General features: G+C 34.9%; 1 protein-coding gene across 2 annotated transcripts in view; it reads right to left on the bottom strand.

The window, feature by feature from the left end:
- Positions 1-2,015: 2,015 nt before the first annotated feature.
- Positions 2,016-24,686, bottom strand: part of LOC150108875 (uncharacterized) — a 201,364-nt gene continuing 178,693 nt past the window's right edge. For both annotated transcript variants that reach the window (XM_090404009.1, XM_090404018.1), the window contains exons 5-6: positions 24,022-24,153; positions 2,016-3,325 (exon numbers count right to left, since the gene is read on the bottom strand). In XM_090404009.1, the coding sequence (XP_090260135.1) occupies positions 3,263-3,325; positions 24,022-24,153 (195 nt within the window). In that variant the 3' untranslated portion in view covers positions 2,016-3,262. The remainder of the gene's footprint in view (positions 3,326-24,021; positions 24,154-24,686) is intronic.

Genomic DNA, 24,686 nt, shown 5'->3' with positions numbered 1-24,686 from the left:
AAGATCATGCCTGTTTACAGTCAGATCAGATTACTGTATTATTATTATGTGGACAAAACTCAAAATTAGAGGAATAATGCGCAATCAATCAATAAAATAATACAATGCATTCTTCAACACTGACTGCGGATTAAGTTCAAGTGTTAAAGATTTTAAAAGAGCTATTTTAAATGTAAATAAGTGAGAAGCATAAACTAAATGGGCGACTAAGTAGATAAGCATACCTGATCTCCAAGCAACATGTCACTGTGGGATTAAATCAACATCCAAATCCGAAAAAGTAAATTCTTCTTGTGTAGATGACTTTCATCAAGTTGTGTGAAACCCCCCCCCCATCCTCTTGTTAGAGGTCCAAAATGGCTCAAAAATAACACAATTGCCCTATAGAGCAATTGTGTTATCACAAAACCAGATTGCCTATCCTTAGTTCACCTATCATATCAATTTTACTGCCTTTCATGGATGGGAGTAAGTTATATTAAAAAAAATCATGCTAAAATAAAATATTTCTTGGATTTGGACAGATAACTAGCATGACAGTTTAGATAAAGGAAGTGTCAAACTTCATTCATTTGAGCAACATGCTTGTGTCATCAGGTTATATAACAAAGTAACAAATTTCGTAAAATCTAATCTAATATGAGCATTTTGCAAGTTAAAGTTTGTGAAATTAATAAAATTGAAGAATAGGTAAGGTATACCTGTACTTTAAGTAAAGTAGGCCTCAATATCTATTTCATATTATTTAAAAATATAGATTTTTACTGTAATATGGAATGGATATTGAGTACCCTGATAGTTACAATTAATACATTTAAAAGTGACCAAAGAAATCTGTTTCTTAATAAAATCTTTATTTTAAACATTAAAAACTAAATTGCTACTAATGTGTGGCCCAATATCAAGCAGGATAGCTGCATTAACTAATAATAATAAATTTCTTTTAGGAGACAGAATTCATAAATATGCATGCATGCACACTGGATGTCAAACTCAGGTGTTAGTGACTGAGATTACAGTAAAACCTCTGTGAACTTCAAGTGAATACAGTGAACTCTCCCTATAGAGAATTCATCAAAAGAAATAGTTTATTATAAACAGAAAATTTGTTTGCTTTAGGGAATTTCAAAATAGCATTTTAGAATATCATTCTTGCTATTCAGCCTTTGCCATGCCTTCTTTGGTTGGTTTTACAGGAGCTAATCATGTACAAACAGCAATAGATGGATATGTAAGAAAGTTTCATAAGTTATAATTTACTGGATATAAATTTCACAGCATATATAGCATTGAATCAATAGCATGTATGCAGGCTTACTTGAAAGGAAGAGACTACTTTATTTAATTCACCTGTTTAACTTTATGCAGTAAAAATTCAACACCAAGATTGCTGCCAAAATGATCAATATAATGCCCAATATTTCAGTGTACTAGTCTTTAGACAGAAGATTCCCTCTACTGCATATATACTGCTGTTTTCAACAGACTATGTTTTGTTGATACACTATATTACTGTTGTATACAAATTTAAACATAACATGAAAATTTTGATTAACTTAAAATATCTCACATTATTTCTCTATAATTTTTTTGTTTATGACATTTGATGAATCTCATATAAAAAAATTAGTTTCATTTCTAGAAGTATACAGCAGCAGAAGAAAGGAAATGAAATAAAATATGTTTAAATAGAATGTTTTTAACAATGACATGGTATAATTGTTAAAAATATTGAATTTCAAAGTTATGAATCAATCCTCATAAGACAATGGCATAATACTGCATTAATGGAAGATCATGTTAAAAAAACAACTCATAATTAACAGGACATATAAACTGTAATTTATATTTTTTTCTAACACTACTTCAAAAATAATTTAAGCACACCACATCTCTAATTGAAACACTTCAACTGCAAGAACATGAAATATAAAAAAATAGGCAACAATATGCATGGGAAACCTGAACTATTTATAATCTGAGCTCACTTTGATTGTTAAGATAATGCACTTTGAATCATCAGTGACACGTGACAAAGTTTTTAATATAAAACGGTTTTATTTTTTTTCTGAATCATAGTATTCTCTCTCTCTCTCTCGCTATAGAGTGAATTTGCATCCTGCTTGAGAGAACACTATGTTTGTATACAGAGTGAGAGCAAATAAGGGGGAACAATGATTGTATCTGTAGTGCTAGTGTATGTGCATGCATATGTGCACACGCGCGCACGCACACACACACACCTGCTTACAAAAAGTTAAAATGAAGATTTGCTTCTATCCATAACATTCAAATAGATAAATTTATACATAAAAAGTATTAAATCAATAAATAAGACAAGTGGTCATTAAAAATATGCCTAAAAGTAACTATTTTACATGAATATATTTCACTTTTATGCTTTCATAACCTTCATCTTCAAATATTACTTGTAAAGATTCATGACCTAATTAGATTTGGTGGCTCCAATATATTTATATAAAGAACATATACTGGAATCCTGCAATATTTTACAATAGCATTATTACTAAGCTAAAATAATAATTCAATTTAACAAATAATATATGAAAGTAGCTGAATAAATGTTGCTTTAAAATTGTATTCAGTATTGTTTTCTTGCTGAAGAGTAAAAAACATGCAATGTTTTCTCCAATAAATGCTACAGAAATATGTAAATAACAACTAAGATGATTTTCTTCATGATATATTTTTGCAATTTTTTGCTACAGAAATAATGATTTATCACACAACAGAATTGCAGTATTCACAAAACTATACAAAACAGGTTTAAAATTTCAGAGTTCAAAAACATGTACTGTACAAGAAACACTTTACATTAAGCAAAAGTAATAACATTTACATGCACACAAAGTCTACATGTAATATGCAACACAATGTATCACAGTTTTCTTTGAGTACTATCTCAAACCCATCTTCTGCACATTCTGAAAGCAGAACATATTATTAAAATGCATTTTTTTTTTTTAATGCAAATTGTTCTATTTAGAATTTGGAAGTTTGTCTGGGACACATTTCTCCATAAAAGGAAAAATTAATTAATCAATTTCCAGATGCATATTAGTTGTTAAGGTAGTTTTGGGAAGTTTCTTAATTTATTCTTGACTGCCACTTTCTCTTCTTCACATGCACACATACACACATATTCATTTGCTATTACTGATCAATGCTATGTACCTATTAGCATTTAGTTATTGCTTAATCAGGGAAATGACGGAATTAGTTCAGAACACACAACAGGTGGCTACCGTTGAAGCAGTCTTGAACCCTCACATTCAAACTGGTGTCCTCTAACCCAATATAACTTCTGCAAAAGAAAATAATAACTTGAAAAATTGCATCTTTGTCAGCTTAAAATTCATAATTATGTCCAAAAGAAAATATTAAACCACCATTAATAAAATATAAAGCTAGTTTTAATTATGTTAAAACTATCATTAAAAAACACTTACTAAGCATATATCCAGCCTTGACAACTTAAACACAACTGAATTATTATTACTGACACCTCCAGGGAGTCCAAAGACTCATTGAGGAAGGGCACCACTCTACAGTTCTCTGTCTCCATCACTCAATCCAACCACCACACCAATGCCATCTACTGCCCACCACCACCACTACTACTACTACTAGTATTTTTCAATACAATCACAAACATCCATGCTCACTGCGGGATTAGAACTCGCAGCCTTTTGGCTGGAGAGCGGATACACTAACCACTCAGCCAACCAGGCCGGCTTAGCATAATAGTACAGAATTCTCTTTTTATATTCAATAGTTTCTGTCTCACTCTAGCAATGAAAAATGTAATTTGTTAGTTAGCAAACAGCTTAAATAAAAAAAAAAAATGTGAACATTAATATTCCAAGAGCACATAGATTTCTCCAAGTTCCTGTAAATTTCAAACATGCTATTTATTGATCAACGAAGCCAGATAAGATAACTGATGTATTGCAACCATTAAATGAAAAATTTTACAGACTATTATAATAATATCGAAGATTAGGGAAAAGGAAAATTGGGTGCCTTATTTTTAGAATTTTTAAAGGAATCAGGAGTCAAATTAGAACATACAGTGCATATTTGTGATGACCCATTACAAATTTTAGTGGGGGGAGAAGAGAATGATTTTTTTTCCTTACATTTCTTCAACGATGATGTACAATATATAGCTTCCTACAGCCAACTTAACCCCACCTAAAAAGCCTACTTTACCCAGCTGAAGGAAATGACGACTAGCCCTCTAAATGGTAGATGACTTTTATTGTCCAGTGTAACACCACCACTATCCTGCATAATTGGAGGCATCAAATGGCTACTGCCATATTCCTGTAAGCAGCAGCAAGACCCCCCCCACACACACACACACACACTGCTCGTAAGAAGAGGTGGGGGAGAAACCATAGCTCTCCACACTGTTATTATTGAATAATACTTCCTCCATTCAAAGAAACAGCAGGTAAAGTGAATTGTGCAGGCCGACCACCAGATAGTACATGGGGCTAAATTTGGTGGTAACACTTTGGGAGACTTCATGATTAGCTTGAACATTCATGCTGCTGCTTAGTTTGCTAGGTGTGCCTGGATGGAATCTGAATATTGTAGCTTGCAGGGATCATGCCTGCAAGATTTAATCCTTGAAGATGTCAGGAAACAAATGAACACATTATTTTTAATTCAATAAATTAAAAATATAAGTATAATAAAATGTCACAGAAATAGAGCAATTTAGTTTTAAGATTAGAAGTAATTGAAATCTGTTTGAATAAATCAATAATGTGTAAACATTTTTAAATATGTAAGATACCGTTTTTGTTAGAAACAATCCCTTTTCACCTTTAAAGATACCAAGCTATTTTAAACCTGGTTTTACTCCATTTCCCAAGTAAGCAAACAGACAAATAAGTCAAGTTTGCGCCTGCATGTAATGCAAGTCTAGCTGACCCTGCAGATAGTGCAAGACCAAGATAACTCATGGTAAAAGTAGAATAAGCTCTGATCACTAATCTTAATATTTACCCATAATGCAAAGCACATCTCCTGGAGAAGATGTATGATGATTTGTATTAAAGGCAAGGGGCCACTACCCAGACCGGTTTCGACCTTTATTGAGGTCTCATCAGTGGGAGACAGGCTAGAAATATCAAGATTTTAGTAATACAGAGCTTATAAGTATTTTACCAGAATAAGTTACCATAAGGCAGTGCTTCCCAAACTTCTGGATGTCAGGGTCCCCTCTGCAAAAATTAAAATATTTCACGGCCCCCCTCGGAAAAAAAAATCGTAATAGAGATATATTATTATAATATTTATTATATTTATATTCAATACAAAACATGCACAGCGAATATTGCAAAAATCAAATGCACATATTACATTTTTTGCCTCTTACCGTTTGGTTCTGAAGACGATGCGGGCTGTTCTGGTAAAATATGAAATACTGTCTTTTTTTTTTAGCCTGTTTCTGCTTCTTCTGATTGTTCGCGGGATTTTTTTTTTATTTTTTATCAGCCACTTATCCATCTCAGGGTTACATTTTTTAATGTAGAATAGATCAAATAATATCACCACTTACCAATATTGGCACACCACAGACTGATAACATGAAATTAGTGAATATTACCTGAATAAAGGAATCCCCCGGACCAGGAACATTTTTCACTTTTGTGACTTTTCTCCTTTTACGGTAATTAAGCCTAACGCAAAACAGACAGCAAAGGCAGTCTGTTTATTAAAAGTGCATATGAGTGGTGCGGTATTAACAAAAGATAGCGCAACCGAAAGATAAAAGCATAGCTGACAATTGAGTTGAAATGCTAACGCTCTTCAACCAAATTCCATATGTGAAACTGCCATAACATTCATTATATATATATATATATATTACTTAGTTTTAACACTTTTACAAATTTTAACATTCGATTGAATTTTATTGCTGCCTTGGGAAATCGAACTCACACACATCTAATTAATAACAATAGTTTTTAGTTGGATACTGTGTTTGCCCATGCAACATATGGTTTCGTTTCAGTCTATACAGCATAGTTTCTGTATAAGGGGACATGTGATTCATTAATTAGTGTATTTTTATCCCAGTTGTCTCTAATTGCACTATTTGTTGAGAAATATATTACACAGACTCCTCATACCTTATTCACTGGCATAATAAAAGTACTTATTTTTATTGCTTCTGTAGTATAGTGGCTGCTAGGGAGAGAGTGTTGTTTACCACTGCAAGCGAGTTACTATATCCCCACATGAACGTGTTTAAGCTTTTTTTCATGTGTGAAGTATATGCGAAACTTTTATTGGTAACAGAAAACTAGCCCGGATGATAATGATAATATAAAACGAGTTTTGATATGTATATAAAGTCAATATCAACAGCCCCTGATTACGAAAGCGTTATGAAAGGGACAGAAAGATTTGGAACCTCCCTGGAGAGCATTCGAAGTAAATACAATTAACCACTGCTTTGAAATGAAACATATGAATAAGCAATATTTACTAATATTCGTTAAGCGCCGAAATACGCAGGAAGCAAAGTTTGTGACCCAACACCGATGTGCGAATTTTTCCATTAAAATATAAAAAATAACAAAAAATAAATAATAAAAGTTAAATACGTTTCTTTTAAAATAAAAAAAATATATACTTAGTCTTAAAACATTTTAAATTTGTTTTCATTATTTCACGGCCCCCCTCAACAAAGCCTACGGCCCCCAAGGGGGCTGCGGCCCACAGTTTGGGAAGCACTGCCATAAGATGTTTTACCTGCAGGGTCAGCTAGACTTGCATTACATGCAGGCGCAAACTTGACTTATTTGTCTGTTTGCTTACTTGGGAAATGGAGTAAAACCAGGTTTAAAATAGCTTGGTATCTTTAACATTTATTATACCCAAGGTAAAATACTTTCTACCCTTTTCACCTTATATAGAAAGAGATTATTAAATGATTAAAGGCATTAACAAAAAAAGTTGGGTGTTCAACTAAAAAGATGCAATTATATTATTCCTACCTGATTATGACCCCAGTCCACCAGCATGCACAAATTCAACACCCAAACTAGTTCAGATAAATAGGCTAACTCTCCAAGTACAGTACTATTTTGCTCTATCTACAAATCTCAGCATAATTAATTCACATTATGAATTCATTGATTGCAATATTATGTAATAAAATTTACCTACCAAAACTAAGTTAAGGATACATACTTGTGTTAAAAAAAAATAAGAAACATGTTTTTCATGAAGGAAAAAAAAAAGTGTTTATTTAAAAAGTCTACAACAAGGACAGAACACCAATTTTCAAGTACCTCCTTTAATCTAGACAAAATTACAAGAACACACTTAAAATTTCTGCAATAATCTGACTAATTCACCAGGCTGCCACAGATGACAATCTCTTGATTTTGAATGATTCTTAACTTATTTTGCTTACATTTAACCCAAGGTAAGGCTTCTAAGTGAGGAACACTTTACAGTGGTGATGTTGTCAAGTGTAGGCAATTACATATTTGGTTTAATCCTTTAATCAAATGTAAGCAAACAAAGTTCATATCCACTCGACCTGTACATTATTTAAATGACACAAGTCAAGTGGTGTTTTAGAGATATGGGAGAGGTATAATTAGTAGGTCAGACTTGTACTGACATATTATTACATGATCTTCACGGGTCTGGAAAAATTACTAATCTGGCAAGGCTCTGGGAAACAAGATGAAGAAAAATTGGTGATGTACCTGTATCTGCATATGCTACTGTAAATATATTTGTGAATATAAAATGTTTTTCTTATAAAAATATGAAAAGGATTTGAAAACTATCTATCAAGTTAAGATACTGAGAATCAACTTTCTTGATATACATACAACATCAGTATTGAAACAACTTAAGTCTGCTGTAACTGAGAGTCCAGCCCATGCACCTATGGTGTGTATCTCACTTACAAAAGATTTTTACATACATATTAATAAGATCAGCATTGCAGCTGGATAACGATTAGACAATCCAGAAACCGTACTCCAGAGATGAGATATTAAACTTTCATTGGATATAAATTATGGAGACAAAAAGTTAGAACAATTACTTTACTTACAACTAAGAAAATAGACATCAATGTTTCAACCTCTATATCAAGGTCATCATCAGGAATATATGAAATAAAACACAAGTTATATCACAATACCATAAGTAAGGTATTGTGATATAACTTGATTATCACTATAGTATAATGGTTTTGTAAAACTGCTTACACTAGCCTGACCTCTGGTGAAGAAAACAGAAAGTAAAATTTACATTTAAAAAAAAATTAAAAAAGAAATAAACTGTAATAAAATAAAAATGATACAACACAATAAATAAAATAAAAAGTAGAACTATCAATTGCTTACTTGTCAACTTCTCTACAGTCCTGTTATCTTTAGGTTCTGTCCACTGATAAGATTTTCTTGTGTTCTGCCATCTTGTTCTTATGAATTTACTTGAATGTTATATGGATTGCAGATTGATCTTTCAGACTCTTGCACTTACTAATCCATCATTCTTGTTACGATTGAAATGATGAATCAGCATCTCAAAAGATTCTTTGAATTTTCTTTCAAACCAACTTTTGGTGCATTGTAAGGACACGGTGCCTTTCAAATTAATGCTGTGACATATTTTGAGTGTGCAATCAGAAAGTCCTGTTTTATATCATGAATTGTGCATTCTGTTTCTCCTATATAAGGTGCAATGGGTTTTGTAAACACCTGGATAGTCAAGGTAGGGAAAAGGATTCTTAGAAGAGCTAAGCAGATTTTTCCACCCCATTTTGTGGATGGGTTGAATGTTGCCTTAATATTGTTTTCATCCAATGTTCTATTTTTCTTGATATTCCTCTAGTATCACATTTTTTTTTTAAAGCTATTCTTTATAAAGGTTTGGGTTATAATTTCATATTTATTCTTCAAAGCCTGCTCATTAGAGCAAATTGTTAGGGCTCTATTTTTGAAGGCACTGATGACCCTCAAACATACACTAAACCAGCAAGTAGAATTGAGTCTAGGTCTTTCTTTGGGAAGCAAATAACACTTTCACTGAGCTGCATAGGCCTTGCTAGCTCAGATATGTTGATGATATATTTGCCATTTGGTTCAATGGCTGCCAGATATTAAGTACATTTCCAAGCCATCCAAACAAACAACACAAATGCATACAATTTAACATCAAGATTGAAAACAATAACTGTCATCCTTTTCTACACACACTTGTCATACATCTTCTCTTAGAGTGACTTTCTTTATGGCGCACCATAAACCTACATGAATAAGCCAATACATACAACAGACTCATACACTTAACACAAAACCTAAGGATCACCAACACCTTCAAACAGAATGCTAAAGCACTCAATAATGAATATAAAATTTGTTATAAGCCAAATCTTTATAAAGAATGGCTACAACAACAAAAAATAGTTCACAGGATCCTTCACAATAAGACTAATAAAAGATTAAAAAGGATTACAAAAATATCTTATAGTCTTGTAGTGCATTATGGAAATATCAGAGAAAACTGTACATAGAACACTGCACAAATATAATATTAAGACAGCATTCAAACCATCAACAAAATTGAAATACTTAGCTCATCTAAAGATCCCCTTTTCTAATCTGCCCACCTAGGTGTTTACAAAATCCAGCATCCTGTAACTTACTGTACATAGGGAAAAGGAAAACAGGACACACAAATGAATTTCCATAAATTCCTTCATTATGGCAAAATGTATCACAGAATTAATTTGAAAGGCAAGTCCCTATACCGCACCAAAACTTGGTTTGAAATAAAATTTAAAGAAGCTTGTGATATGATAATTCATCATCTGAATCTCAACAAGAATGATGATTTAGCAATTGCAAAAGTCTGGAAGATCCATCTGCAACAAACATAAAATTCAAGTGTAGAACATTAGAAGAACAAGATGTCAGAACTCCAACACAAGAAAATATCAGTTGATAGAACCTCAAAATAACAAGACTGTAGAAGAAGTAGCAATAGCAGTAGTTCCCTTTTAATTTTTTATATCATTTTTATTTTATTATAAGTTACTACTCTCCTTGGCATTACAATCCATTTAGGACCTGGGCATGTCTCAGGATAGCCTTCTATTCTTCACGATTCTGTGCCTTGTTCCTCCAGTTCTTTACTCCCACTTTCTTTAAATCATCCTTCACATTGTCAAGCCATCTCCTTTTTGGTCATACTCTGGGCCTAGATCCACCGGGTCCAGACATGAAGACTTTTTTTTATGGCTCTGGTATTCCCCATTCGCTGACCGTGTCCTAGCCATCTCAGTCTTCTCACCTTTATTTCAGTAATAATATCCACTTCATTGAATTTCTCCATTATTTCTTTGTTATTTCTAACTCTCCAAAGTCCACCATTCTCGTTAATTGGGCCAAAGATCTTTCTTAATACCTTTCGTTCCCATATTTGTAATCAGTTTTGATCTCTCTGGATCATTGTCTATGTTTCACAGCCATACAAAAGTACAGGTTTGAGGATTACTTTATATAGCTGGATTTTACTTTTAATCGAAATCAAATTAGATTTTAATAGTGGTTGAATACTATAATAAGTTCTATTTTCTGCAGCTATTCTACAGGTAATTTCAACTGACACATCATTACTTTCTGTTATTATTGAATTCAAATATGTGAACTGCTGGACTCGTTCAAAGGTTTCTTTGAACCTTTCTGGATGTTTCCAAATGTTTGTTTATCTCTGGAAACAATTAAGTATTTCATTTTAGTTTCGTTTGTTTGTAGTCCCATTTTCTTTGCCTCCTCCCTCATTTGTCTATAACCCTCTCTGAGGCTTCTCCCAGTCCTTCCAATACAGCCCACATCATCTGCAAAAGCCAAAAGCTGTAGACTTCTATTCATAATAGTTCCACCTCTGTTTATGATTGCATTTCGAATTACCCTTTCAAGACATAGGTTGAAAAAGTATTGTTGATAGTTGATCTCCTTGTCATGATCCTTTGATAATCGAGCTCTGAAATGAGCTCACCCTGTATTTGCAATCTATATATGGTATTTCTGAGTGTCATTTTAACTAATCTTATCAATTTGGATGGAATTTGGAATTCCTTCATGACTCTGAATAGCTTATCTCTATTGATGTTATCATAGGCTGTTTAAAGTCCACAAACAAATGGTGCAGTTGAAATTGAAATTGAACTAGTAGCATTTCTCCATTATAGTTCGTACTGTAAAAATCTGGTCTGTTGTTGATACCACATTGATAGTCACCCAGTGTTTCTTCTATGAACGGTTGCAATCTAGTTGCCAGTACCCTTGCAAATATTTTGTAAATTACTGCTAACAGTGATATTCCTCTATAATTTTGGCACAGAGACTTGTCATTTTTCTTATGGATAGAGAGGATAATAGCAGTGTCCCATTCGATAGGCATAGACTCAGTTTCCCATACCTCACCTCTGATAAGCACTCGTGTATTTTGATTAATAGAATTGCTCACCGTATTTTAATAGTTCGATTGGTATTCCATCTTCACCGGGTACGTTATTATTTTTCATTCTCTTTAGGGCTAATTCCATCTTGTGTAATTCTGGTGCTTCCTCTGTCACAGCTTTTCCCTTACTTGCTGGGGGTTCATTAAACTCATCTTCTTCTTCTTCTTCTGGAAGATTTGTTTCCAAGCTTGTTTTGCCCTGAAGGAGATCTTCAAAATATTCTGCTCACCTTCTCAAAATGTCCTCCTTTCCACCAAGAAAGTTGCCCTCACTGTCTCTGCAGAAAGTTGTTCTGGGTATGAAATCCACCTTTAATTTCCTTTATCTTATTATACATTTCCTTAATTTGTCCTGTATTCTTCAAAATCTCAATTTCATTTAGCCTGGTGTTTTGCCAGTCACACTTCTTTCTTCTACACACATCTTTTTGGCTTGTTTTCTTTTTTCTCTATATTCATTCTCATTTGCTCGAATTTTCCATTCAAGCATCTTTAGACGAGCTGTATTTCTGTCTTCAACACATTTTCTACATTCCAAATCATACCATTCATTTTGTTTATCACTCTTTCTGAATCCTAGGACTTCTTCAGCCACTTTGGTAATTTTATTCTTGATCCTTTCCCATGTTTTATCTATAGTCATATCATTTGTATATTCATCCTCTTTCTCTTCATTTACTTCCTCTCTCAATCTTTCAACATATTTTTGTGCGATTTTTCCATCTTTTAATTTTTGGATGTTATATCTTGGTGTTCTCCTTCCTCTACCAAACTTATTAATATTTATCCTTTGTTTATATTTAATTCTTACCGAGTAATGATCCATATCAATCTGCTTCTAAAACTTCTTACATCAACGATATCTGTCACATGCCATCTATCAATCATCACATGATCTATCTGATTTTCCATTATTCCATATGCCGATCTCCAGGTAACTTTATGCACTTTTATATGTGGAAAACAGGTTGTACATATGATCATATTTCTGCCACTTGCAAAATCAATTAATATCATGCCATTTTCATTACTTTTTTCATGTGCACTATCTCTCCCAATTGTTGGTTGGAAGGTCTCTTCCTTTCCTATTTTGGCATTCATGTCTCCTAGAACCATTTTAACATGTTTCGGTGATTGATCATATATTCTCTCCAGTGATTCATAGAAATTCACTTTGTCTTCTTCACAAGTCCTCGGTTGGTGCATATACACATATAAGTGAAGCACCGAACATCTTAAACTTTATTCTCAGTATGCAAAGTCGTTCATTAACCAAGAATCAAGAACCAAGTGTTTCCATTTTTTTTTTTTTAAATCAAAGAAGAATGCTGTACCAAAGGTTTTTTGATCTCCTCCACTGTCAAAAAATAGTATGTGTTCTGGTATCAAATATGCCACTTCCTTTCCATCTCACCTCCTGCAATGCTATTATCCTCACTAGGGGAACTATATCTCAGTAGTTCCTCACACACTATCTTCAATGCTCCTGGTCTATTGAGGCTCAAGATATTCCAGTTTCCAAACCAATACTCATAATCCTTTTCCATTGTCCAGGTCGTTCTGTAAAGTCCATTCAGTTAATTTTCTTTTTGACTTTCTTAACAAGTTGAGTTTTTACAGGGCAGGGTTGTTAGCCCTGCGCCAAATCTTACAAGAAAGAACCTGGCTATACCCCCAGGGACTGGGTACCCACTTTAGCTGCCTTTTACGACATGCATGGGCTACATTGGGACTACTAATAATCCCTGGTTACCACACAAGGATTATTATAAGTTATTTCATTTTTTTATATAAAATTTACCTCTTCCTGTTCTTTCTTACCATCATGAGAGGTCAGAAACAGACATCTATAGTTTACTTATCATATTGTGATGTAGCCTGTATCTTAGTTCATACATATATATTCCTGATGATGACATTGATAGAGAGGTAGAAATGTCAAGGTTATTTTTAAGTTCAAAGTAAAGTAACTGCTCTAACACGTGTGTTTTTGTCTCCATAATTTCTACACAATGAATGCTGACTACTATGAAATCCTCGAAGAAAGAGAGATTAAACTTGTTAGAAAAGTAACAAAAATTTAATTACCAGATTCAAGAAACTCAATACAAATACAACCCTCAGCCTGCCTTCACTACTAAATTTATGATAGACTTATGTGAAAACAAGCTACATGCTCTTGCACTCTAAAAAGGTAAATTGAATCTACGCTGTTAATTGATACCAGTTATATATTTGGTTTAATCCTTTAACCAAGTGTATGCAAACCAAGTTTGCACCTGAACCATTTTCAGGACTTGAGCAACTCGTGGTAAAGGTAGAGTAAGTTCTGATCACTTGCCTTAGTATCGCCCATAATGCAAAGCACATCTCCTTGCAGACATGTATAATACTATGCATTAAAGGAAGGGCCACTATCCAAACTGGTTTCGACCTTTATTGAGGTCTCATCAGTGAAAGTCAGACCCAGAGGTGGTGATACTAAGGTGGAAGTAACGCAGATGTCATATCACCATATACCAGTTGCCAAAAGGTGTCAACACTTTATTATTAAAATTTTCTGGATTAGAGATAGTTGATGGAAGTTTTTTCATTTGGCTATACTACCAATTGTATATTTGGTTTACTTTATCCAAGTGTAAGCAAATCAAGTTTGCACCTGAAGTAAACCAAATATATAATTGGTAGCATAGCTAAGTGAAAAAACTTCCATCAACTATCTCTAATTCAGAGAATTTTAATAATAAGGTTTGACACCTTTTGGCAACTGGTATATGGTGATATGACTTTTACATTACTTCCACCTTAGTATCACCACCACTGGGTCTGGCTCCCACTGATGAGACCTCAATAAAGGTCGAAACCAGTCTGGGTAGTGGCTCTTCCCTTAATGCATAGCATTATACATGTCCGCAAGGAGATGTGCTTTGCATTATGGGAGATACTAAGGCAAGTGATCAGAACTTACTCTACCTTTACAACGAGTTGCTCAAGTCCTGAAAATGGTTCAGGTGCAAACTTGGTTTGCTTACACTTGGATAAAGGATTAAACCAAATATATAATTGGTAGCATAGCCAAGTGAAAAAAATTCCATCAGATGTTGACTGATCTTTTACTTAGCCGTGTTCTGTCTATTTTTTTCTGAAATGCCTCTAACATAAGGTGTGGTCATGGCATTCCTGAAATCTTTTTTGTTTTTAGTGGTGTCTCTGCAGAGAATCTTGTGAATAGTTTTTTTATTGTATAAATTTTTTTATAAATGTATGGTTCATGATCTCATATTCCTGGTTTAGAGCTTGCTCATTTGAACAAATAGTTTGAGCTCTGTGTTTAAGAGTGCTTATGACACCTAGTTTTTGTGTTGGGTGGTAGTAAGAATTTTTGTGTATGTACTGGCCTGTGTGTGTGTATAGGTTTGAAGTTAGAATGAGAAGGAGAGAGCCTAAGGGAAGAGGTGTGTGTGTGTGTCTAGGAAAGGAAGAGTGTTGTTTTTTTTTTCAATTTCAATGGTGAATTGGATACACTTGTGTTGTTTGTTCAGGTAGCTAATGAACGTATTTAGCGAACGTATTTCGCGGCCATGGGACCAAATGGCGAAAATATCATCAACTTATCTGAGCCAAATTAATAAATAATAATATTTACACAAATTTTGGGCTTTAGGCTTGCTGACTCTAGAGTACATTACTCAGTCTTCCATATAAAAGTTAGCTATGGGGGGGGCATGGCTACCTTTTTTTTTGAAGGTAAAAACTGTTTTGCCAAACGAAATATCCGGGACGGAACGGAGTATGTGGGCAAAGAGGGCCATGATGTCATGTGGAAATATGTTCTGTCCCGATTAATAATATCAATGATACTATTAATCGGGACATTGGTGAAAAGGGAAGTTCTGTCAAAGCTGACTAATAAATCTTGGTCGTTGAGTGCAATGTTTTTAATTTTGTTTATGAAATGTTGTGTATTTTTCATGTAGGAATGGGAGTGACCTACCAATTCCTTGAGTGTGGCCATTAATTTTTTGGCTAAGTGGTAATTCGGGCTGTTGATTCCTTCAACAATCGGATGCAGTGGTGTTTTTGTTTAGTGTATTTTTGGCAGGCGGCTGTAAATTCTGAGCACGTGGACATAATGAGATATTCGTTTTTTAGTTGTTTCTTCTGGCCATGTCTTAACGGATTTAATTAATTCAGTTGTTTTCTTTCTGATACCAAATGGTTCATTTTTTCTATGTAGGTTGTTCGAACTAAAACAACAGTAGCATTCCCTTTATCTGCTTTTGCGATTATAATATCCTTGTTATTTTTTTAAGGATTTGATGGCGAGTTTTTCCCGTTTTGTTTAGGTTGCTGCTTAGTTTTTTTGTTTAAGTTTAGTATGCGAAATATTTCCATATGTATTTTGTCAGCTAGATTGGGGGGGAAGGGAACGTAAACCTCTCTCGGTATGATAAATGATAACCAGTTTGTTTACTGACCTTGGCATAGTTTAGGCCTTTTTCCAGCAGTGAGGGCTACTGGAAAAAGGCCTAAAAAAAAAAAAGCCTGGTTATCAACAAATCAAACTACAATCTCACCCAAGGTGAGATTGTAGTTTGATTTGTTGATAACCAGGCCATGGTCCAATGGTGATTGGTTGCTCCTAACTTTGTTTGTGAGTGATTAGCTGATATGGAAGACTTTGAGCAACGTGCTCAAAGTCTTCCAGAGTCAGCATGCCTAAAGCCCAAAATTTGGCTCAGATACGTTGATATTTTCCATTTGACCCTACAGTCGTGAAGCACTAAATACATTCCTTAGCCACCTGAACAAACAACACAAACGTATCCAATTCACCATTAAAAAAAAAAAAACTCTCTTCCTTTCCTAGACATACATCTTCCCTCAGGCTGTCTCTCCTTCTCAGTCTATCGCAAACCTACACACAGGCCAGTACATACACAAAAATTCTTACCACCACTCAACACAAAAACTAGGAGTCATAAGTACCTTTATACATAAGCCCAAGTCTTGAAATTACATCAGGTGCAAACTTGGTTTGCTTACACTTGGATAAAGGATTAAACCAAATATATAATTGTTAGCATAGCCAAGTGAAAAAAATTCCACCAGTTGTTGACTTATCTTTTACTTAGCCTGACCTCTAGTGGTTAAAAAAAAAAAAAAAACAACTACAATACCCTGCTGAAGTCTTCCTGTACTAAGATTTTCTTCTGGACTTGTACAGTTCAGAGCTCAAACTACTTGCTCAAATGAGCAAGCTCTAAACCAGAATATGAGATCATCAACCATACATTTTTAAAAAATGGATACAGTAAAAAAAACTATTCACAAGATCCTCCACAGAGATACCACTAAAAACCAAAAAGATTTCAAGAATGCTATTGCCATACCTTATTTTAGAGGCATTTTGGAAAAAAATAGACAGAACACTACACAAATACAACATCAAAACCACCTTCAAACCGCAGACAAAATTAAGACACCTACTCGGTTCTTCCAAAGATCCTCTTCCACACCTAGCCCACCAGGGTTTACAAAATACAATGCACATGTAACCTACCACATATAGGGGAAACAAGGCAAACCATCCCAATTAGGAAGGAGGAACACAAACAACATATTAAATACCTCCATTTTGGAAAAACCAGCCTTTCAGACCATGCACTCCAGACATACCACAGAATTGATTGGAAAGGTACCAAGTCCCTACACCGCACCAAAACCTGGTTCGAGAGAAAATTTAAAAATAGCATGTGAAATGCTCAAACACAATCCTAATGTGAACAAAAATGATGGTCTAACCATTCCAAGAATGTGGAGGACCCATTTGCAACCATTATATAGCAAACAGAACAAGCCAAAGCAAAATCTCAATACAAGAATACTTGAAGTGTTTTTTTTAACATTCAATAGCAACCTGAACTGTACAAGTCCAGAAGAAACTCTTAGTATGGAAGGACTTCAGCAGAGTTCATTGTAGGTTTTTTTTTTTTTAACCACTAGAGGTCAGGATAAGTAAAAGATCAATTAATAGCGTAGATTTAATTTACCTTTGTAGGGTTCAAGAGCATGTAGCTTGTTTTCATATACACAAGTATTTTTCTGATGATACCCTCAATACAGGGGTCGAAAGGTCAATTATTTTATTAATAATAAGTAAAATAATCATTTCAACAAGTATGTTTTGTGTCCCTAAATTCGTAAATATGAATGCTGATCAAATTAATCTGCTCAGATGACAAGGCCCTAACTATGGAACTAAACCACATCCTCAACACTTTCTTAGCCAATGGCTATAACCCCAAAAAAATCCAAAAAATACTAAAACCTGTAAACCACAACCCCCCTCCACAATAAAGACTACACCAAGTCTATCACTATCCCCTACATCCAGGGCACCTCTGAAAAAATAACTAATATCCTCAAAAAATATGACCTTACTTCCTGTTACAGACCATATAAAAAGTTGGCATCCCTTATCCGCTCTACCAAAGACCAACCACTTCCCCTAGACCTACCTGGTGTATACCAGGTCCCATGCAGCTGCAAATTGTCCTACTTTGGCCAAACAGGCAGAACAACAAATATCAGGATTTCAGAACACCAAGACTACATCCGGTTTCACCAGTACAGCCGCTCTGGGCTGGCAGACCATGCCTTAGATACCCACCATAAAATTCGTTGGAAGAAAACAAAAATAATCCATTGCAGCAAGTTTAAATACGAAAGATTATTCAAAGAATCTTCAGCAGCTCTAAAAAACGTTCCTAACCTCAACAAATTTGGGTGCATGAAACTGCCCCAAATTTGGGAGACTTTCATTATGAGAACTTCAGCCCAACTGCCAAGACTACCAAATTAGCCCGCAAGAGGGCACCATTAGGACTTTAGGAACAAAATTAGTTTCTTACTTTCTTCCTCATTTGCTTTGTTAGTTCCTTAGTGCACATACCATATCTTTATGTTCCTGAATATGGCAATGTGACATTGCCGAAATATAGAAGTGATTCATTAAAGTTATCTTTAATTAATATACTTTATATGCGTTGTTAATTCCGTAAATTAATTACCAGTAATGTTTGTAAATGAACATATTTCTGATTTTGCCTCACTCCTTGTTGATGAAGCATGGTTACTGACACTATCCTATCTTTCAGACATTTTTTTCAAAATTAAAGAACTAAATCTCTGCTATCAAGGAAATTCTTTAACTGTTCTTGATGCCTACGACAAAATAAAGGCATTCGAGAAAAAACTGGTGTTATGGATTAGTTATATAAAAGACAGGCAATTTGCACCTTTTCAACATTGGAATCCTTTTTAGTGGAAAATGATATTTTCCACTAAAAAGGATTCTGAGTTTCTGGAAAGGAACTGTGACCACCTCAAAATTCTGAAACAGGATTTTGAAACATTTTTCGGAATGACTTTTATAAGAAATTTCTGTGGGGTCATGATCCATTTCAGGCACGAGAATGACCTTTTGCTATAAAAAAAATCCAGTTAATTGAGTTTTCAAGTGACAGTGGGCTTAAAATGCAATTCGGTGATCTTGGCTTGGCTCAATTCTGGATCTCACCTTCAGTGAGAAGTGAATTTCCCGAATTATCTGAAGAAGCATTGAAAATCGTCATGCAGGATTTTCATTTCAAAATACAGACCGATACTCAGTATTGGTCAAAATATTGACCAATACTGAGCCAGATATCCAAGAACTCTGCAAGGGCCGAGAAACTCAACTATCTCATTGAAAGTAAATAGTGTAAAATCTCTTGCGGTGAAAAAATAAATATTTTTCACCTATATCGATTTTACATGGGCCATTAAAATACTTATAATTTAGAGTGTATATTACCTAATGTAATAATTTTGTAATATGAGGTTGAAATAACTGACTGTAGAACCACAAGCGATTGTAACAAAAAGCTCAGACAGGATTAGGCTATAAAAAAAAACCATGGTCAACAACAGTCTCAAAGGTCACTGGACTATGAGTTTTGTCGCTGACACCTAGCGTAAGTGTGGGTGATAAAGGCGCTACCAGTAAATCGGGGGAGTTTTTTGGATATGATATAAAAGGTGGAGATTGAGGCTCACTGTCTCTCTCTTGTAATTTTTTGTTCCTGTGGCAAGTTTTTTGAGGATGGGAAGGTTCGCAATCCCACGAGCAAGAGTTTCTGGAGATCATGGGGAGTTCGATGGCAGTATTACAAGATATCCTTCCGTGAAATTCTTCGAAGAATGTACCGTTCCATGTGCGTGCCGATCTGTAGCAGCTGACGAAGTTCCTAACATTGATGAAAAAATGCATTAAAGTTACAAGGAAGGAATATGAAAGACGACAACTGCTGGATAGTACTTAACCCTTTTGGATTCAGGACTGTACATGATATAGAGACCTTGTAAGTAGATTGTTCTATGTTAATAGCCTTGTGTATAGTGACAATCGATGGTAATACTACTTAACTATTGGAATAATGTGTTTGAAGAGGTCAGAATGCCTATAGTCAGCTTGAATGTGTAATATAGAATACTGTAATCTAGAACAGTGCTTGTATTATATAATGCTTAGAATGTGTTTGGTATAATTTTGCCTTATATTAGTTGTAACGAAAGTAAGGTAATGTGTACAAAATTCCATCCACGTCTTAAATAAGTTGAATGCGAATAATTTCGTTGTCTAATACTTTATAAGTGATTTGTTTAATGAGTGGAGAAGTAGACACGTGATATGTCCTATTTACCTTTGTATTAAAACTGTCTAAGAGTTAGAATAAACATGTTTGTTTTTGTTAATAGCTTGCATGATCATTGCTAGCCAATGCACTGTCTCATAAAAACAAATAGAACCTTTGTGACCTAAGTAAAGTTACAGCCACGACTGAGTAATTCGGAGGTGTTTGAGATAGAATTGATATGAGTTATTCCATGTGCATAGCTAAAATATTCTTTTGTAGGTAAAGGAAAGATAGAAAATTCTTTTACACGATCCTTAACGGCACAGTTGATAAAAAAATAAATTTTTTAAGGATTACTACATTTTGAATATTAGCAACGTAGATTAAGGATTTGGTTCCAGCCAGTGGCTTTTCTTAAGTCTATGAGACTAGCACGTGTGAGACTATACTTTATGACCTTAAAAAGGGGGGAGTGAAACTAAGGAGATTACGAAAGGACAAAAGTTAAATAATAATATTTAATATGAGTTAGATAGGAGCCATTTAGGCATTTTGTACAAGCTCAAGCAACCGCGATGATATCGAAGTAAGAGGGGGAAACACACTGAGTTAAAGATAAAATAATAATAAATATAAATTAATAAAAAATTAACAGTAGTAACATAATTATATCATATTATATTATTTATTTGTTTAATAAAAATTAACACTTTGTTCAATGATGATTTGTTTACTTCTAATTACATAAAATGACATAACTTAGTGGTCTGTGGAATTGTTTTAGGAATTTTACTGGTCAGTCCTTGGGCTTAGAAAGGTTGAGAAACACTGATCTATATGGATCACATTGTGAATAAGAGTAGCATTAATCCAGAAAATGTGCTAATTTCAGCTCTTTACTGCTTTATGGGATGAATTTATACTCCTAAATAATTCCAATACAATTTTCTGCAGGATTCCTTAAATGAATAACTGCTGTAATAAATTTAGTAGGCAAATTAGCAATAAATAATGGAAGTCGGCAGGAACAGTGAAAGTTCTCCATGAAAGAGACCCCTAGAGAACAAGTAAAATAATTCAGCTACTTGGGCACAATTTTTTAGTGGAGACAGCAGATTAAATTTGGAAATTGCAGAACTAGCAAAGCTAGTGTGGTAGGAAATCAACTGAATAAATTTATATAGAGTAAGAAATACATTAGTCAAAACACTAAACTAACTGTGCACATCAATGAATTCTAACCAATTTTAACTTATTGATCCGAGACCTGGGCTAAAAAAAACTTGATGAAAGACTGGAGACCACAGATATGAGAATTCTGTGAAAGATGAGGAGAGTGAGCAGATGTCATCAATATATTAAAAATTAGGATATTAGGAAGTAACTTAATCTTGTTAGCATTCAGGAGTGTGTGACCAGTGCTAACCTCAGGTGGTGTGGTCACTTAAATAGAATTGGAGAGATAAGGTTGGCGAAACAAGTGATTTTTGCCAAGGTGGCAAGACAAAGATGACAAGTCTTTTGACTTCATGTGATAAGTCTTTTGAATCACTGGAGGAAGAAGACAAGTGCCACCAGACATACTGGAGTCTTAACAGATAACAGATTGATTTGGAGGAAAATTATCAATAGGAAGTTAGTAGTGATGCAACATTTTCATGTAGTACTATTACAATATCCTGTACACTCCGAGGAACTTTTAGCCAAATATGAAAAAAAACTGAAGACCCAACTATTGCTAAGGAGCTCACAGCAATGCTTGACAAAAACAGAAAGAAAAAATGGATCTCAACCATCCATAAACTTGACTTCACAAATCTAGCCAGAAAAGCTGGTCACTTCTGAGAAAATTAGGGAGGGCAAAATCGACAACATGCAAACCACCAGAGATAAGTCCCAGTTCTACCAAGAAAATAACTGTGCAATCTTCCATCAGAAAAAATCTGAAGATAGCCTCCGAGCTTCCTGAACTTGTACAGCCAGTTTCTCTTGAAGAGGTACAGGAGTGGATGGTGTCCTCCCCGAGTTTCTGAAACATCTCGGCAAACGAGGTCAAACATGGCTGGCCGCCCTTTTCTCAAATATTATAACAAGTGGAAAACTACTAAACTGTGGTGGGAAGCCAAAATAATTGCTGTGCCTAAACCAGGGAAAGATCCAAATAATGTCAAAAATCTACAACCTATCTTCTTGCTTTGCTTCACCTTTGAGCTCTTTGAATGAATTCTTCTTAAAAGAATTTCACCATTCATCGAAAGAGCACTCCCGACTGAACAAGCTGGCTTCAGGCCAGGAATAAGTTGCTGTGACCAGGTCCTGGCCCTAACAACACAGATTGAAGCAGGTTTCCAGAAGAAACTTAAATCCGGAGTCACTTTCATCGACCTAACATCAGCTTATGACACAGTCTGGATCAGGGGCCTCCTCCTAAAGCTAAGCAATATCATAAGATGCAAAACAACTTTCCAGCTTTTTGAATCCATTCTCTCCAAAAGAAAGATTCTGGTCCATATTAGTGGAAAAAAAGAGTAGGCACAGATTCCTCCACAACAGCTTCCACAGGGCTCTGTGGAAGTTGTTGTGGAGGAATCTGTGTACACACACACACACACACACACACACACACTGATGATTTCACTATCCTACACCAGTCTACCTCCTTTGCCAACCTGGAAATGACCTTGAACATCCTGGAGGTGTACTTCAAAACAGTGGTACCTGAAGCCAAATCCAACAAAAACTGTGTCCACAGAATTCCACCTGAACAATGCAGAGGCGAATCGACACCTCTCTTTCTGTGGCAAAATGGTAGAACATGAGTCTCACATGAAATACCTTGGATTGAGCATGGAGAGAAGCCTACCTATAAAAAGCACATCACCAACCTGTCCAACAAAGTTAAAATGAGAAATAATATCATATCACGGCTTGCGGAACAATCTGAGGTTGTGGTGCTGATGTCTTAAGGTCATCTGCACTAGCCCTCACATTCTCTACAGCAGAATACTGTGCCCCTGTCTGGGAAAGAAGTACGCACACTAACATTATAGACACCCAGCTAAATTCTACCATGCGCACTGTGGGACTAGTGGGACAGTGAAAAGCACCCCTCTCCCCTGGCTGCCTGTCTATCTAACATTGCTCCACCGAATATATGGAGAAGACAAGCCTCAATTAAAGTAATTAATAAAGTATTGAGCAATCCACTCCTGCCCCTGCACCAGACTCTCATAAATCCACCTAGTATTCGCCTAAAATCACGAAACCCTTTCTGGTCCATGGACGAACTCTCTTCATCTGCCTTACCATCAACACCTGACATGTGGAGAGAACACTGGTCCAACAAATGATTTCCTAGTTGAAGATCCCCGTGCTCCATATCCTGGTTTTGTCCTTCCTAGGAAGATTTGGTCATCTATCAACAGGATCAGAACCAGGGCAGATGCAGCTACCCACAGAATAAATGGAGACTATCAGACCACCCTTATTGTGACTGTTCCCCTGTGGCCCAGACGATCATTCATATTGTGAATGACTACCCAAGGCGCCAATTTCATGGTGGTGGCCTCCAGGACATCCACTAGGTGACAGATGAGGCCCTGGATTGGCTTTCTGATCTGGACACTAAACTGCAGCTGCTTTTGCCATAAGAATAAATAAATAAATCACACAATTTTAACACACAATAAAATTAACATTTCGATGTTACATAAAAGGATACAACACTTTACATACAATTTTCAATATATCAAAACATTCCAAAATTTTAATAGACAGAAAAACAAAGAAAAATTTAACTACTTACTGCACAGCCTGAACTGCAAAAACTTTTTCGATTACACTGTTTACAGATCAGTTCTGAAACTCTCCCGCACACTGCACATAAAAGAGGCTTCCGTGGCACAGAGTTAGGAACAAGAGGAGAAATAAAGCCAACCTGCAACACATATATTCAATTCAAAAAGATTTTTCTTTTTCATATTATTATTTAAAAACATGACATTTAAAAAAAATATCACTTATTCTAAGTTTCTATTTATACTTAACTTTTTTTAAAAAGATCACTTAAAGTTTGGTGTGCAATATCACATTAAGCACAGTAATAATTACAAATCCCTTAAGAATGAGATAATAATTTAATAAGTTAAAGGTTACAAAATTGGTCAGCAGTGGCAGTAAGGAAGCATATGCGAGCAACATGGAAAGTCTCAATTTGGAAATCGAGTTTTTCTTTGGACTTTTCGCAGAGGATATGATGCAACAATTGGTTTATTGGTTAACGTCCAAAAACGTTAAAAATTTATTGTGTTCGATTAAATGATAAAAAGGAACATATTACATTATGTGAGGAAGTGTGATGAAAGGTTAGTACATCCCAAAAATGAGAACTGTGTTACCAGGAATAATCAAAAAATGGATGGAAGTGCTTACGATGGTAATAACAGAAGTGACGTCGAAGAACTTAGGCAA

The sequence above is a fragment of the Typopeltis vanoorti genome, chromosome 2 (genome assembly GCF_054136105.1).
Source record: "Typopeltis vanoorti isolate ZY-2024b chromosome 2, IOZ_Tvanoo_1.0, whole genome shotgun sequence".
Lineage (NCBI taxonomy): Eukaryota > Metazoa > Arthropoda > Arachnida > Uropygi > Thelyphonidae > Typopeltis > Typopeltis vanoorti.
The sequence above is the reverse complement of the archived record's forward strand: the minus strand, read 5'-3'. Positions and strand labels throughout refer to the sequence as shown.